This window comes from Dichomitus squalens (genome assembly GCF_000275845.1).
Source record: "Dichomitus squalens LYAD-421 SS1 unplaced genomic scaffold DICSQscaffold_65, whole genome shotgun sequence".
Lineage (NCBI taxonomy): Eukaryota > Fungi > Basidiomycota > Agaricomycetes > Polyporales > Polyporaceae > Dichomitus > Dichomitus squalens.
The window spans coordinates 41,927-57,713 of NW_006766947.1; the positions used below are offsets into that span (position 1 = coordinate 41,927).

General features: G+C 57.7%; 6 protein-coding genes across 6 annotated transcripts; 4 read left to right on the forward strand and 2 right to left on the reverse strand.

Annotated features, from left to right (window-relative positions):
- The first annotated feature begins 735 nt into the window (after positions 1-735).
- On the forward strand, positions 736-1,946 carry DICSQDRAFT_140805 (uncharacterized protein). Its single transcript, XM_007370300.1, has 2 exons — positions 736-1,244; positions 1,340-1,946. Exons 1-2 carry the CDS (start codon positions 1,191-1,193, stop codon positions 1,694-1,696), a joined length of 411 nt encoding a protein of 136 aa, XP_007370362.1. The 5' UTR covers positions 736-1,190; the 3' UTR covers positions 1,697-1,946.
- A 1,545-nt stretch (positions 1,947-3,491) lies between these two features.
- On the reverse strand, positions 3,492-3,992 carry DICSQDRAFT_18036 (uncharacterized protein; the record flags this gene model as incomplete). Its single annotated transcript, XM_007370301.1, has 2 exons — positions 3,492-3,729; positions 3,832-3,992. Coding segments are annotated over 2 exons (399 nt in total), but the record flags the coding sequence as incomplete, so codon positions are not given.
- Positions 3,993-4,715: 723 nt separating this feature from the next.
- DICSQDRAFT_112441 (uncharacterized protein) lies at positions 4,716-7,932 on the reverse strand. The gene is made up of 6 exons (XM_007370302.1): positions 7,559-7,932; positions 6,309-6,551; positions 6,134-6,245; positions 5,991-6,071; positions 5,765-5,926; positions 4,716-5,644 (listed from the first exon to the last, which is right to left on the reverse strand). The coding sequence occupies exons 1-6, from the start codon at positions 7,853-7,855 to the stop codon at positions 5,529-5,531; spliced, it is 1,011 nt and encodes a 336-aa protein (XP_007370364.1). The 5' UTR covers positions 7,856-7,932; the 3' UTR covers positions 4,716-5,528.
- A 604-nt stretch (positions 7,933-8,536) lies between these two features.
- On the forward strand, positions 8,537-9,349 carry DICSQDRAFT_70569 (uncharacterized protein; the record flags this gene model as incomplete). Its single annotated transcript, XM_007370303.1, has 4 exons — positions 8,537-8,808; positions 8,883-8,973; positions 9,028-9,111; positions 9,179-9,349. The coding sequence occupies 4 exons, from the start codon at positions 8,537-8,539 to the stop codon at positions 9,347-9,349; spliced, it is 618 nt and encodes a 205-aa protein (XP_007370365.1).
- A 1,136-nt stretch (positions 9,350-10,485) lies between these two features.
- DICSQDRAFT_24343 (fruiting body protein SC1) lies at positions 10,486-10,920 on the forward strand (the record flags this gene model as incomplete). Its single annotated transcript, XM_007370304.2, has 3 exons — positions 10,486-10,724; positions 10,784-10,821; positions 10,880-10,920. Coding segments are annotated over 3 exons (318 nt in total), but the record flags the coding sequence as incomplete, so codon positions are not given.
- A 663-nt stretch (positions 10,921-11,583) lies between these two features.
- Positions 11,584-15,600, forward strand: DICSQDRAFT_112444 (galactose oxidase). The gene is made up of 15 exons (XM_007370305.1): positions 11,584-11,835; positions 11,911-12,063; positions 12,120-12,158; positions 12,218-12,317; positions 12,386-12,515; positions 12,581-12,642; positions 12,699-12,786; positions 12,849-12,974; positions 13,046-13,484; positions 13,546-13,709; positions 13,769-14,057; positions 14,093-14,243; positions 14,306-14,398; positions 14,459-15,104; positions 15,292-15,600. Exons 1-14 carry the CDS (start codon positions 11,668-11,670, stop codon positions 14,587-14,589), a joined length of 2,133 nt encoding a protein of 710 aa, XP_007370367.1. The 5' UTR covers positions 11,584-11,667; the 3' UTR covers positions 14,590-15,104; positions 15,292-15,600.
- The last annotated feature ends 187 nt before the right edge of the window (positions 15,601-15,787 follow it).

The window sequence follows — 15,787 nt, forward strand, 5'->3', positions numbered from 1 at the left end:
TTTAGGAACTCGGACGACATCGTCAGTAAGCTTGATGGACGCCATTTCGGGGAGGAGGGGTTGCCTAAAGGGGTAAGTTTCTAGTGCCTGAAGTCTGCCTTAGAAGGCAGGGCTCATAACCTATAGCAATGTAACTCAGCACGCGTTATACGCGGGACTAGTATATTGTAATACCTATAGCAATGTAACTACAGCGTATTAATCAGTATGAGTACGTAGAATAAGTAACAAGCATATGCTCACCTCAGCACGCGTTATACGCGGGACTGAGGTGAGCCAACGTGAATCGAAAGAGTTAAGTACACATTTGTAACAAGACGTCCATACTACAAGATGAGTGAGACGTGGCATTCGTAAACAAAACGGGGTGAATCCGCCAAGGCGGGACAAGGCGGGACAAGGCGCGTCAACGGCGCGACAAGACTTGTCCGCCCGAAACACGGCCGAGGCTCGCACCACGCTTGCCTCGCCGTACGCACTCCAACAGCTTTAGGGTTGAATTCAATCGAGTCCTAGCAGGGTAGTAGTAGCATGTATGCATACATTGAGAACGTGGTGTAGGACGGCAAGACAGCTCTCGTTCTGCGTTCTTCATGCATTGGCTTGAACGATTGACGGCCGCAAGCTCCGGTTTCGGAAGTCAACGCTATGAGTCGCGTGTCGTCACGCTCAGGTGACTTTAATCACTGCGAGCGTCGGGTACGCCAGAGTATGCGGATTCCGAGTCGCCATCGTGCGCGATCTGCACCAGTCTCCTGCCATCTCAGCCACCGCGATGCCTGCCTACCGCGCCAACCGACATGGCTTGCCTTCGATCACCCTCGAGAACGCAGCATCGCGATCGAGAGCGGCGAGCTCCCGGGCCACGAGCCCATCAAGCACTGGGAGGATCCCAACAAGATGAACGTCAAGGTCAACGTCTTTGGCTGGTCCGCTCCCTTTCCCATCGCGTCCGGAGGCAGACTGACAGGTGCCGAGGCGATAGGCAGGGCCAGCACGCGCTCATCCGGCTGCACCTCCCGAAGGACGACGACTTCCAGGCCGCGCGCCTCGCCGCCCTCTATATGATCTTCGACTTCAAGCACACCAAGCCGTGGTTGTGCGAGTTCTGCGGTGCGCCATTCTATGCATCATGCGAAGCCGATGACCATGTGTGATCCGCCACAGGCGAGCCGTCGCGCGAGACGCACATGCAGTTCGTCCCATACAGCTCCTACTGTGACGTCTGCCGCCTGCCCGTCTTCGTACGTCCCCTTCCTCTTCTAAGCTTCCTTCCATCCCCCGGATCTCATGCGAATGGCCTCACCATCCCCACTCTCCCCGATCTCCGGCCTCCCAGGCCCGCCCCGCTCCAGATCCACCACGTCTGCGACATGGACAAGCCCGCGTGCCGCGCCGCCCTCTCCACGCCGCCCACGACCGCCTCAACCGCGAGCACGGCTTCCTCATGGGCCCTCACGCGCCCCACCTCGACAAGCCTCCCGCCGAGGTCTACCCCCTCGCCGCCAGCTGCGCCGCCTGCAAGACCGACGCCAGCGCGCAAGACGACATGAAGCGCTGCAGCGCGTGCAGGATGACCAGGTGCGTCTTTCTTTCCCGGGCTCCGGCTCGCCGACTGCCCTCGTTCTCTCTGCTTCCCCGACCCGTGCGAGGGGGCGCTAGGGATCGGACGTGCGGGACGCAACGCAGCAGCTGACGGCCGTGCGACGGCGTGCGCAGGTACTGCAGGTGAGCGTGCTCGCATCACTCTCACTCGCACTCGCAAGTACTCGGCGTAGACACAGGGCCCTGACGCGTCGCTCGCGCCCCGCAGCCACAACTGCCAGCGCGAAGACTGGCCGCGCCACAGGACCGCGTGCAAGTGCGTCCAGTCCGTGCTCTTCGAGGCCTTCCCCGCCTGACTCGCCGCGCCCGCTGTACCCTCCATGGGTCGCATGCAACGAGGATAGTAACTACTGTGGGATCGGATCTGGGCTTGCGGGGCACCGGAGAAGTACGAATGCGAACGGAATACAGGAGAGAGCATGCGCGGCACGGGAACGGGCTGCGAAGGGAGGACATGTACTATCACACGAACATGGTTGCAAAGCATCTCTACTGTTTTGCTCGTACCGCTGTCCCTCGCTCACATAGAGACTTCATAAGCCACACAGAGGTGCATTTCTGTGCTACGTATAGCGCTGACCGGTTTATACTACTTTGCGAGGGATGGGACGGCGTTCGGGACACATCCGGCTCCGGCGTCTAGCAGTTCACATCACCTTGCAAATGGGCGCAGCACCCTATGCCGGCCTCCCGCTACGTCCATCCTTTTAGTCGCTTAGAAATCGGACATTTGAAGTGCGTTCGCTATGTATTCACCGAGTGTCGTACAAAAATCTAGACTTATCGGTTTGAATTTGGGGGAGGGATCTGGTCAGGAGTAGCTGGGATCAAGGGAAAACAGTGAATACGATGGCAGAGATGCGTCCCTCCAACAATCCCTTGAGAAGCTGCCTTCACGAAACTTGGCACATACGATGAGATGCATGGTCACATTGTGCCCTCCAAAGATCAAGGCGAACAGACCAGGGACGGATGGTAGATCGCTGTTGCACGGTGTTTGCACCACCACCGTGCAACATTTGCAACATTGTGCGTGGGATAGTACCATACACAAGTCTCGAGACATATCGAGGGCACCGCAGATCTGGGGGTCCGCGGGTGCGATGATGCTCGCGATCGCCTTCTGGCCTCCCGCGAGCTACGTACGTACTGACGTCTCTATAGAGTAGCACTATCTAGCGCATCTGGTGCGCACACAGCGACGCCTGCACAGAACGCCAGGGGATGCTCTATCGCCCATTGCATCTGTATGTGCATCCGTTTTCGCTCGCGCAGATCGCTCGTCATCGCGTCATCGATCATCTTCGAAGGCATGAGCGGGGTGAGCTTGGGCTGCACAGTCGAGCTCGAGACTGAACGTCCGAAGGGGATCGAGGCAGCGCAGACGCACGCGGGATGCAAACGACCGAGCTACAATTTGCTTTTCCGCTCAGCTGAAGCGCACTGCACGAGCAGGCTATATGGTACAATGTACAATGTACAACAGACAGACGACGGACGACGGACGACGGGACAACGCTACCGATACACAGTCCGCCCGCAGGCTGAACGCACAACCCCCAGTCCTAGGCCTCATTCACAATCCATCTCCGAAGCCGGAACGTACAAAAACAAAGTCAGCAGTCCAGCGCGAGCGCGGCAGTGAGAACGGCAGCACAGCGCATAGTCGAGGATCAAGGACAGTACTTGACGCACGGCCGGAACTCCTCGTTGAAGATGCTCTCCTGCGTCGCGCGCCCCACCTCCCTCAGCTCCGGCAGCAAGTCCCCCACCTCCACCGTCCCGCTCCCCGTGCCTCTCCAGCCACCCCTCGCCGACTCCGCGCCCGCCCTGCCCCTCCGGACGTCCAGCCGCTGCAAGTCCTCCCGGAGCATCTTGAACGGCCGGAGCAGCTCGAGGAGCTCGAGCACGTAGTCGCGCGACGACCACCCCGCGTGCGTCGGCGCCGGCGGGTGGCTCTGCAGGTACTCCGCGAGCTTGCCCACGTCCGCCGCACGCACCGCGCCGACCTGCACGCCGCCCAGGCACAGCGTGCGCACCGTCGCGCACACGTCGTACAGCGACGCCGGCGCGTGCCGCGCGTACCACTGCACCTCGTACTCGCTCTCGCGCTCGGCCCCCTGCCTGCTTTCGTCGCCCCCAGCAGTCGCACTCGCAGTAGGGGCGTCCTTCGTGCGCGGGCCCGCGCGCGCGGACTTGGTGCGCCGGCGGCGGCGCTGCGCGTACGCCTGGAAGGACGGCCCCGAGAGCGTCGCGCGGTCGGTGATGACGACGAGCGCCCAGTGGAGGTCCGCCTCGTGCCCGACGCCGCGGTACTCGTCCTTGTACTGCGCGACGACGATCGGGCACGTCCGCGGGCCCGCGAGCCGCTTGAGGAGCGCGGGCATTGTGAGCGTTTTGCGTGCGGGGTGGTTCTGTTTCTGAATACGGGGCGCGGGATGCGGGGCCGGGGGAGAGGAAAGTGGGTTGATGGAAGGCAGGAAGAGAAAGAAGGACGCGCGTCAGGATCTCGGAGGTCGCGTGAGCATGAAGCGAGGCAGGAGACACGTACGGATGATGAGTGGGCGTGGGCCCTGTCACGGTCGTACGGCGCGGAGCGGGCGCGCGCCTTGTGGTTGTGAATGGTGTTGTTGTTGACGTTGTGGCGTTTCGCGTTCTCCTTGTCGAGCTTCACGCGCACGGAGAGCGGGAGGAGGAAGGGCGGGATGTCGGCGTAGTCCGTCGATCGTGCGCGTTTTCGCCCCGTGGTGCTCGTGGTGGCCTTGGTGCCGGTTGGGGCATCCGGGGCGTCGGGCTGGGCGGTTATAAGACGGGCACTGGTGGTTCGCGCTTTGTCTAGCCACTTCGGCAAAGGGGCCATTGCGTCGCTTTGTGGGTGGTTGAAAGCGGAGGGTGGCGGGAAGAAAGAGGAAGTAAAGCGTGCAGGACAGGTGGTGGCTCGACGAGAGACCAAGACGAGTCGAAGGCTGAGCCACTTGAGCAGATTGCAGAGTCTTGGCGTGCACCAGTAAGCCAACGAGAGGACAGCAACGACGCGTACGCAGAGGTGGAAGTGGAGGGGAGACGCAGCAGTACCAGGAGCAGCACGGGGAGGAGACGTGGACGTTATATAGCTCCGCGCGGCGAAGGCCACGGTCCACGGTTCCTGCTCCGTGTGCGCCTCGAATCCAGGAAGTTCCCGCAGGCGCCCGCGAAGGCAAACCAAACGCCGCTCCGCCCTGCCTGCCCGCCTCGAAGCGCTCGCGCCCGTCTAGGCCCGATCGCCGAAAGACCCCGGAACGGCGACGCGGGAGCAAACCGAGACGATCACGGGTTTGGTTAGGCGGACGTGCGGATGGCACAGGCGCGAAGGAGTGTTTGGCGGTAAACGTTCTTTGCGCTTTGTGAGCCAGACGCGCCCGAAGCTGTGCAGCTGCGGGACACGCGAAGGCCTCGTGTTCGCCCTGTCGCCCAAGCGTATCTGGACTGCTGGGGTGAAGTCGATCGGCCTCGGTGGGTGCGCGGAGAACGTACGTGCTAAGTGGCGGTGGTGGTGTATTTCGGTCACGATTCGCACTATGCACATACGAGGGACGAGTATGATGGGCGGTGGGGGACGAGAACCGCCGATGGTGGGAGATGCTGCTGGGAAATGAAAGGCAAAAGGCTTGCGTATGCCTTTCTGACCGTCCAGCGATCCCTCTCGCCGCTCTCAACGTGTGCCGCTAGTCCCTAATTTGGAACATTCGATGGTAGATAGCAGTGCGACGTTCTTCCTGCGCGCTGGGATCTTGGTTACTCGGATCGTCCATCGCGCATCCCCGCTATCGGTTCCACCTCCTTCCATCCTGTCTCCTATCGGGCGATGCGCGCTCGTCCATCCTGGAGCTTGGTGCGCTCGCACAAGTCCGAGAGCCCCATTGACGTTCCACCGACCCAATGGCTCAAAACCGCCCGGGCTCGCCTATCGCAGGCCAAAATAGACTATCGTCCGCCCGTGTCCACCAACGCATCGTGTAAACATATCCCGCGATCCCAATCAGGTACGCGATTTGGATAGCTGTGACCACACGCCACGAAGTAGACAAAGACGCAAACAAACGGGCAGACACGCGCACACACCGATCGGGCCCCGTCAGCGGAAATGGATGCGGATGTGATGTGGCTGACTGAAGCTTACCGCGGCGCCGGTTTGGGAGCATCCTGACGTGAAAGCCGTATTGCGGGAGGCCCATGACGTTGCAGAAGATGTGGGATACCGTGGGCGGCAGGAGGGAGCCTGTGCGGAGGAACAGGAACGCACAGTGGAAGCCGAAGAGACTCGTGTACGCGAGCTGGAACACTGCGACACCGTTCAGACCGTCAGTCGGCGACCTGACTGCGACGCATAACCGGGAGGCACTCACGAGTTTGCATGGCGGCGATCCGCAAAGCGGAGGCCGTACGCCCGTAACGATTGTAAGTGTCCCAGGCGTGGTGGAGGTGCGCTTGTGGTCCGAGGAGCGTGTCAGCGCGCACGGCCATGAAGCTTCGGGTGGGAGTAGCTCACCGAATCCGAATACCAGCGGGGAAAGGAAGATCATCTTATTGCGGGACGCGCCCGCCATATGATAGACCGCCAAGACACAAGCTCGGAAGACGACTTCCTCGGTGACGGGACCCTGCTCATGGGTGCATTATCAGCACCAAGCGTCCGGTGTAGATGAGCAAGGGCGGCGTCGCACCACCACATAGTTCCGAATCCCAATCAATGAAGTGAATGTTGGCAGGAAGTCCTCACTGAAACTCCATCGCCGTTGGAAGGGGAGCCTTTCGGAAAGATATGCGGCATAGAGAGGTCCAAGGTACAGCACTGGAGCCACTAAACAAGGTGAGATGATGTAGAGGTCGCTGTTCCGGGCAAAAGTTAGGGTGATGCCGAGGCGAGCAAGCGTAGACTCTAGGGCGACCGTGGGGTTCTTGCTCTTCTGTGAAGACGCGACATTAGCATCTGTGATACCTACGTAACTCGCCAACGAGAATATCGCTATTTCTTAGAGGCCTGGAAATGCGGTATAAAACAAGCCACGACCACATCAACGTTCAACTAGACAACACCAACGACTGCAGCTGACCTTGAAGCACATCCGCCTCTAAACTTGCGCGTCGGGCAAGCCAGCTACATGTGTGCTCCAGTTAACGTGCTCAGAAAATAAAAATGGTCACGACGGTGAAGAGTGTCAGCAGCCATGTTTGACACAATCTCCCCGATGGGACCTATCGGGCCGCATACAACACGCTGTACTTTAGTACTCGCGGGCCTTGTAAGTTGGTAACCTGGGATGGTCTCTATGCTCGTCACCGTTCCACATCTTTGTGGGACCGAGGAATCAGGAACAAACTCAGGGCACGTCTAGTCGCCGTGTTGAAGCTTGAACGACTAGGGATGGACACGGCTCGTGTCAACCCACCTCGGGTCCGCGTATATGCCGGTGCTGCAGCGACGGAAAGCTTCGTTGCACTGCGGTGAAAGGGCTTCAAGATCAAGGTACCTCCAGCACAATCGCCCCTTCTGCGACCCTCCATGACATACAACGGTCCACACATTGAGGGGCATTCGCGCGCACGGCCACTGCCCGTGCGAGCCGCTGCACATGCCCAAGAGGAGCCGGGAACAAGGAAGGGGTCTTCTCGCTGGCGCTGCTGTACTTGACAAGGGCTCGTGCGATAGCACTAGCTACCTACTTGCCACTGGGGATGCTGTGTACACCGAAAACTCTTGACAGTATCTCTGGCGACAAGCAGATAGCCATGCTGCACTCTTGGTATACCCCAGAGCCCCATACACGGGTCACCCGACCTTTGACCCGTACGAGATCACTCGGGTATGTACCCGCTGTTCCTTCTTTCTGATCTCCGAGCACGCCGTAGCGATACGACCACAAAGAGGCTGAGGGTGGACAACAAGCCAACAATGACAGTTGGGTGCACATACCTCAGCCGCCGGAGTAATGCCCTGCACGAGCAAGTACACGGCGAGCACGCTCCCCAGCGTGCTCAAGCTTGCCGCCAGGAGCCTCGCGCGAATCACTTCTGGGTCGTTCCTCCACCGCTCGTCGCTATCCTTCGCCCTCTCTTCTCCGTCGCGGACATTGTGGGACACGCCAGTCTTGAATGAGAGCCGCGCATTCTTCGTGGCGTAGAGCGAGCCGACGTACGAGAAGGTGAAGAAGGCGGTGAACGCGTGGGCGGTCGACAGCGAGATCGGCGGGGAGGGAAAGACGAGTGGCATCGTTGTCGCAGTCACTGAGTCAGTTCAAAGATAGGAGAGCCACAAGAGTCGGAGGGTGATTGTGCAAGACAGCTATGGAGGTAGGGGTACTTGAAGACGTAGGGTATGGGGTATAGCACTATGGATGCCGTCGCGTGGCGAACCTCGTACAATAGTAGATTGTACGCCTTGAGAAAGAAACCGGCCCAAGAAAGCGCAACCAAGCAGCTAGCAGAGAACAGCTAAAGCGTGAAGATAAATCATAAGAAGCACTCAGAATGAGAGCCGCAGTGCTCAGAGTATGCTAAGACTCGAACCGAGTTCGTCGTGGACAGCGAGCGCGCATGCCCGGCGTCTCCCAATGTCACACTTGTTTGCCTCCACCCACGATGGGGCCGAGCTCCGAACCCGACTCATCGCAGGCCTTCGTTTGCTATCTAGAACGCATAGGATGGTCATAGTGGACTCAACATCAGGTGCCCTCTTACTCCCGGGCTCTAGCGGGGTCTTGACCGTGCTAACCTCGGCGTCCCGCAGATCCCTTCACGGATGACTATGCTGATCCACCATCTCCCGTCGAGACTCTGCTACCTGAGTGAGATTATATCGTGTAGCGACATTGATCGTCCCACCTGATATGTTCCGGTGGATGCAGTTACACGACGGAGGCGAACACACAGCCACCATCACTTCCTCCTAGGTATGCCACCCTCCGAGTACTTGGGGCATAGCACGCTTATCAGGTACATAAGCTATAACCTCATTGCGAGGCCACCTGCGCCGCGGATATACACGTTTTCGTCATGGAGCAATGATTCTATGTTCTTGCTGCCGTCGCGAGACGTCGACCGCACGCTCACTCCAATCTACAATATAACCGTCGCGCTCAATCTGAACCCCTTCGTACCGCTGTCATATGTGACAACAGTACGACGAGGTATGGACGAGCAGGGGGAATTGATCGGCGAGTTCGAGTGAGTGCCGCCCCTTTGCGCACCCTATCAAGGAGGTGATTGCCGACCAGCCTGAGCGGTCTCGTGCTTGCTAGATTAGCCGTTATGCACAGTCGTGCGATTTTGAAGATGGGCAACCACTCCACACGGATGTCAAACGTCTTGAAAAAAGATGGACACTCTTCGGTACGTGCTCGTTCAAACCCTGCTGGAGGACAGCGTCAACATCCGGCTATCAAGCGAAAATTTGTCTGGGTTTACGGCGATGTCGAACTGCGATGGGATTGTCGTACTACTCTAGAAGACGGCTCGCCCATGTGCATAGTGCGTGCATTCCTTCAGTTTTATAGTGTGTATATTGCACTAATGCACTGTACGATAACGTTGACAGTGCACAGACAGAGGGTCGCACCAAGTGGCATCGTTCGTTCCGCCGCCCCTGGAAGCGTCGCCGCCACCGCCCGCCGCGACGTTGACAGTCTTCCCAGATGGACACGAGCTGTTCGACCACATCCTGTTATCTGCGCTGGTTATAGAACGCAAAATGACGCTTTCGTTCTGACATTCCCCGCTTGCTTCGCGGGGTGTCCAGTACGCGGTTGGGTATGCATGTATTTCGCTCGACCAAGGAACTCGAGAGGGTCGCCGTTTGGCGGTCAGAAGAGACACGCGCGTGTGTGTCCCTGGGCATTCCGCAACGCCGCTGTCACATCAAACGCCGCCATGGAGTTAATGAAAGCCAACGACTCCTTTGCTTCCCTGCTGCCTACGGCTGACCTCGAATTACTCGTTCTCACCAGTCTCGACCAGTCTCGACCATGACATGGTGCGACTGCTCGCCTTTCAAGGGTACGTATGGGCCGTCATACGAACCAAACAGCATTCGCAGAGATGAACTACTTGGCTTGGACACTGGTCGGCGATAACCTTCCTTCGTCCGACAGACCCTGATAGAAAAGTTTGAAGCCTACGTCTACATGACAGCGTCTACGACGCTCTGCGGATCTGTCTTTAGGTTCCGTCCGTCGATATCGGACTCCGGGGCAAGGTCTCCTCTGCAAACCTTCGAACACAGCGCTTAGCGCTTTCTTCGACCGAAATCCTGGCGCAAATCCAGACTATCAACATGGATCCGACCTTTCGAAAGTTCTCCACGGCGCTATTGTGGTCGACATTAGTCGCCTCCCTACTTGCATCAATATACAGCGGGTCTGTATCACTTGCTAAGCAGGCCGCACTGTGCGCGATAACGATAGTGGTCAATATGGCCGAGGCCAAATGAGGTAATTAAGTTATCGTTTGTCCGCATTAGCCACTCGGCCGTCGCCTCGTTGCTTCGAAGCGGTCAAAGTGCGCAAGCAGTGTCTGCGATGGAGAGCACGCGAGTAGCCGTTGTCCGCGGCTAGTCATCTGGACAATTCCCGCTCCCGAAAAGCGATCTTCCGCTGGCTGGTGAAGACGCATCGGCTACCCGCTGTCCGCTGCAGAGCCCCGCAGCGATTTAGTGTTCTTAGTCCCCGCTGGGGTATAAAGTCCAAGGCGTATCCACTCATTATCGTTAGCGAATTCCTTCAGCTACCCACATTCCTTAGCTTCTCAGCCTTCCGATCTACTCGATCACCCACCACTCTTTCGTTCTTCCCTCAACACTCCCACATCACACCTTTCGAAATGTTCTCCAAGCTCGCTATCACCGCCGCCATCGCTGGCCTCCTTGCGGTCGCCACCGCCCTCCCCACGCCGACCGACGACGGCTCTGCGGGCAAGTGCAACACAGGCCCCGTCCAGTGCTGCAACAGCGTCGGCTCGACGACCGACAGCTCGTTCACCAGCGGCCTCGGCGAATTCCTCCAGCTCGCGCTGAAGGACATCACCGCCGACGTCGGCATCCAGTGCTCCCCCATCACTGCCATCGGTGGTTCCTTGACCAGCACTTGGTGAGTCTCATAGATAACATCGGCCGAGGTTTGCACACGGCTAATCCCAGCTTCTCTAGCGACGCCCACCCCGTCTGTTGCGAGAACAACTCCACGGGTATGCAGGAAGCTATCTCTCAATAAAATGCTGTGGTTGCTCACTTTCGCGCTTACAGGTGGCCTCATCAACATCGGCTGCATCCCCATCACTCTCTGATAGGTGGACCCGCTGCGTTTCCCGCCGTCTCATACCCTGGCGTTGGCGTATCAGTGGTCATAGCCTTTTGGAAGGGAGATGAGATGGGACGCTATCACTAAACCTGGATCAGATGCTTGTGTTACCTGTATACCCCGATTAATCTGTCGCTGACACTATCGGACGTTTTACCGCACATTCCCTTGCACGACGGGCACCGCCTCGAATCGTTCTTTGTGAAATCGCTGTAGAATCTCTGGGCAAGTACAACTTTCCCGTTGCCCACCCTTCAGCGCCTTTTGGCACGCGTCAGCAAAGGGATAAGTTAGGACTGTCCCGAAAGAAGACCTCCATTTCACGCGAAGCCGGGATTCTGAGCGCTGCCAGTCGTGTTGCTTGCATCGTCTACTACTCGTGGGACGTTAGCGAATCAGACCGTTGCATTGAATGAGCTTGATCATGCCTTGAGCTCGGCCGGGACCTACACAGACGCTCACAGATTAGATTAGATTTCGCCGTTCAGCACAGATCTGTCATGATCAGAGCTTTGAGGACACAGATTTTATCCCTACCGCCCCTCTGTTCCTCAGTTCTTGCCGAACGTACTGGTTGTTGTCTCAATAACTCTCACTGGGCCGGACATAGTTTTGATTGAGTTGAATTGGTACATACGGCGCCACGATACAGTGCCTACTAGTAAGGTATCACGAAGTGACACCGCGGCCTAACCAACCTCCAAGTCATAGCTGGACTTCTCAGTTTATCGCAATGGTCAAAAAGAAGGGAAAGGGAAAGGAGGTATCCAAAGTAACCGCAAAAGCCGCTAAGAAAGCGAAAGCAGCGCAAAAGGTGGAGAAGAAGGAGAAGAAGAAAGTAAGCAAGACCAAAGACGAATTCGAGGACGACGATCAGGATTTGGAGAGCATCCTCGATAGGGTGAGTCCGCCCGTCTCCGCATTCTCGTACGGGTGGGGTAGTGGAAGATGTCTCTAACGCGGAGTCGGTCAGTAGATCCAAAGGGAATGGGAGGAAGCGCATAAAGTCACCGAAGAGCTCGTGGAGGGACCTCCTAGTCGGCGCGCGAACGCGACGCTCACTCCTTGTCCAAACGGTAACCACCTATGGTGCATCGGTGGGGAGTTCTTCAGCGAAGATGGGAAGGCGGTGAGCATACGTCCGTCCTCTCAGGGCGGAGGTACCGGGGTATTCACCGGACGCAGTACTTCTACAGCGACGTCTTTCGGTATTCCCCTGAAAAGGTGTGTTGCATCACCATGTACATGCAGTTTACAGCGTCCCTTATCATGTGTATATTCAGAACGAATGGCGGAAGTTCGTCTCCCCGACATGTCCTGGTCCCCGCTCCGCTCACGCCGTCGTAGCAAGCCCTGCTGGAGGAGGCAAGCTATACTTGTTCGGTACGTTCTTCCCGTTGTCCCCTCGTCGAAAATCACCATGGAAACGGGTGTACATGACAATGCTCTAGGCGGAGAGTTCTCGTCTTTGTACCAGAACTCTTTCCATCACTATCGCGATTTTTGGTGCTTCGATATCTCCACACACTCATGGGAGCGCATCGAGACCAAAGTCCGTCCGACGGCACGTTCAGGGCACAGGTATGCACCGGTGCTATCGTTCGCCAAGTCCCGTACATTGCTTACGACCTGTTCGTTTCCCGCAGGATGGCGATGTGGAAGCATTATATCGTCCTGTTTGGGGGGTTCTATGACCCGGGCATCAAGAGTACGTTCGCGCTTCCACCTAGCCGTGCCACCCAACATCGCTCATATCGTGCTAAGCGAACTACCTTAATGATCTGTGGATATTCGACACGCAAGAGTACAAGTGGAGACAGATCGAATTCAGGGACACCGATCGGAAACCATCGTACGTCGCGCCAACCTGAGTTGCTTCCATTCTCGAATGCTCAGCGCCGCAACTTCCAACAGACCGCGAAGCGGTTTTTCGTTCTTACCCACAGCGGACGGCATCCTCCTGTATGGAGGCTACTGCAAGGAGTACGTCAAGGGCCAGCGTCCCGTAGGCGTCATGCTCGACGACACCTGGTTCCTCCGGTCCGTATCTGATCCATATCCGGACCCGTCTCCCCCCGCTATAGCCATAAGTGCTGACCGCCTCCCTGCAGGATGTCCCTTAATACCGCTGAAACACCAGACGTCTCATCCAAACCATCTTCCAGCAAATTGTCTGCAGGAGAGCCACTCACCCTCAAATGGGAGCGGCGCAAGAAGACGGCATACGCGCCTTCTCTGCGCTCGGGATGCACGATGGCGCTCTGGGCGGCCAAAGGAATGGGTGTGCTCTTTGGTGGGGTGACGGATGAGGACACGAGCGAGGAGACGATGGAGAGCGTATTCCACAACGATCTGTACGGGTACCAGATTGCCGGAAATGGGAAGTGGATGTCGATGCTGCTCAAGAAGCCGAAGAAGAAAGTTGGGAACGCGCAGAGGAAGAAGGTGCAGCAGTGGCAGCAGCAACAACAGCAGAAAGGGTCCGAAGCGGAAGAGGACGATGAGGACGATGAGGTGGAGGAGGGGAGCGACGTTGAAGGGAGGGACAAGGTATGTCGCGTTTGAGTTAGGATGCTGCGGTAGGCTGGGAGTTTGACTGGCGACTGTCCAGGAGGACCTAACCCCCTCGAAGCCTCAGAAGGCCGCTTCTCTGCCGAAGCCCGTGACGCCCACGCCTCATCCGGAAGATGAGATCGACCCGGACGATCCATTACTGACCGTCCCGCTTCCGCGGTACAATGCGATGCTCGCCGTACTCCGCAGCACACTCTATATGTACGTCTCGCCCCCTCATGATACACCTACATCATCAGCTGATAACGATACACGTGAAGCTACGGCGGGATCTTCGAGAAAGGGTCGCGCGAGTACACCCTCGACGACTTCTACGCGCTCGCGCTCGACAAGCTCGACCGGTACGTGTGCCTGAAGAAGTCTGACATCGTCATCGACGACAAGGAGGAGAGCAGCGACGAAGACGATGTCGAAGACGACGATGAGGAGGATGACGATGACGATGAGACGACGGAGATGGACGATATGGAGAGCGTGGCGAGCGTCACGGTTGTTGGCGAGGATGATGAGAAGGAGGTAGACGTATTGGACACGATCGAGGAAGAGAAGGTGAGTCGCTGTCTCCTCAGGACTCTAGGCGGTAGGGTGCCGAAGCATTCCGTGTCCCACAGGATTTGTTACGGTTGCAGGCGACTGCTTTCATGGGCGTTGCGAAGGACGCGTCGCGGTCCCCGGAGGATGTCATTAGCACGCCTCTTCCCGGAGAGACCCTCGCTATGTTCTACGCTCGCTCACGTGCGTCATTCAATATCTCGATCCTGCCGCGGGACGTCGACTGACGTGCTGATTCTTTGTAGGCGAGTACTGGGCCGGAAAGGCATTCGGTACCAGCGACAATCGCGGAAAGCTGCTCCGGAGAGATGGCTTTACGCTTGCGGAGGATCGATATGGTGGGTCGCGTTGCTTGTTGAGTCTCCCCGTGCGAAGCTAGATGGGCCTTCTATGTACAGCGGAGTACAAGCCGATCCTCGAAGAGGTCGAACGCATCCTCGCGGAAGCGGGTCTGGACGAGGAGGAGATGCGGAAGGGCGCTGCGGGTGGGCCACACAACCCGAGCGGACAGAGCAGGAATCGCCGATGACAGGAACAAGGTGTATCCCCAACTTGCCGAGTCTGTGTACAGTCCTCAGTTCGTCACACTATGTTACGAACAACTGCAGCCGACGTGAACGCACTGACTTCGACGATGGGAAGGAGTGACCTACACAAATGACTAGAACCCAAGTTCGTGTAGCCACTCTTCGATCTTGACCAGCCCCTCCTGTTCAGTTACCGCCGCCGCGCCTTTGACAACTATCTTATCCACGCCCGGGTCCTTCCATAGCCTGCTTTCCTTCTCGAGCGCGGGCAGTTTTCGCTTCGTGACCATGACTCCAACTGGGAAGCTGACCTCGAAGTCGAATGCGCGCAGCGGTGTTGGAAGCATGCGCCTGTTCGCCGCGGCGAACGCCTCGTTCGAGGACGGTGGGGAGATGAGGAGCAGGGCGGAAGCGGGGTGTGACGAGACGTAGGTCTGCGCGATGAGGGTGCCTCCGTCGCGGGCGATGATGACCGGCGCGAAAGGGATCTCGAGGGAGCGGGCGTGAGCCGCCATGTCTGCGTGGTAGTGTGAGCTGCGAGCACTATATCGCGATTCAAGCGTTCCTGAGGCAACGGAGGCGTGAATCTGGCGCGCCATGTATGTAGATTGATAACGGCACCACAACACGGCTGCAGACGCACCACACCGATGTGGGACATGTGCAAGGGGAGATATGCCCATTCATTAGATAAAGACACTCACCGTCCTCGTACGCTTTCATGAGAGCTTCCGATGTAGATGTATCTTTATCGAAGGGGTATCCGAGATCAAGCTCGAGACAGGTGTACCCTTTCTCCGCGAACCACGCAGCACACCGGCCCATCCTTCGCGTGTCTCAGCATCATTGGCGGGCGACCGGGACCGTCAGTAGGTAACTAACCCATTCTTGGAGCGTGGGTCCCATTCACTTGAGTAGACGAAGAGAAGCGGGATAGGGACCTGTCGCCGAGCGGAAAGCGAGGGTTTATGCAAGAGGTGCGTGGTCGTGGACGATTGCCTGATGATGTTGGGGAAGATACCGCCTCGGCTGGAAGCGCAGACGATGCGTGGGCGAGCGAAAGACTTTGGATGGCTGAAAGTGCGAGATAACAACATGTTGTGGTACTGATAGGTGTGTCTTGCGACAGTAAGGGCCGGTTTGGGCGCTACAGGCCGCACCATAGTCTAACAGGCTTATTGGCGCCTACGGTACAAGTAT

Coding starts and splice junctions, on each gene's coding strand:
- DICSQDRAFT_140805 (XM_007370300.1), top strand. CDS start 1,191: ATGCAGTTCGTCCCATACAGCTCCTACTGTGACGTCTGCCGCCTGCCC. Junction 1,245..1,339: donor TCTGCCGCCTGCCCGTCTTC/GTACGTCCCCTT, acceptor CCGGCCTCCCAG/GCCCGCCCCGCTCCAGATCC.
- DICSQDRAFT_112441 (XM_007370302.1), bottom strand. CDS start 7,855: ATGCCACTCGTCTTTCCCTCCCCGCCGATCTCGCTGTCGACCGCCCAC. Junction 5,927..5,990: donor GATCGCCGCCATGCAAACTC/GTGAGTGCCTCC, acceptor ACGGTGTCGCAG/TGTTCCAGCTCGCGTACACG. Junction 5,645..5,764: donor GCTCCCAAACCGGCGCCGCG/GTAAGCTTCAGT, acceptor GTGTGGTCACAG/CTATCCAAATCGCGTACCTG.
- DICSQDRAFT_112444 (XM_007370305.1), top strand. CDS start 11,668: ATGGTCAAAAAGAAGGGAAAGGGAAAGGAGGTATCCAAAGTAACCGCA. Junction 12,159..12,217: donor TTCGGTATTCCCCTGAAAAG/GTGTGTTGCATC, acceptor GTGTATATTCAG/AACGAATGGCGGAAGTTCGT. Junction 13,485..13,545: donor ACGTTGAAGGGAGGGACAAG/GTATGTCGCGTT, acceptor GCGACTGTCCAG/GAGGACCTAACCCCCTCGAA.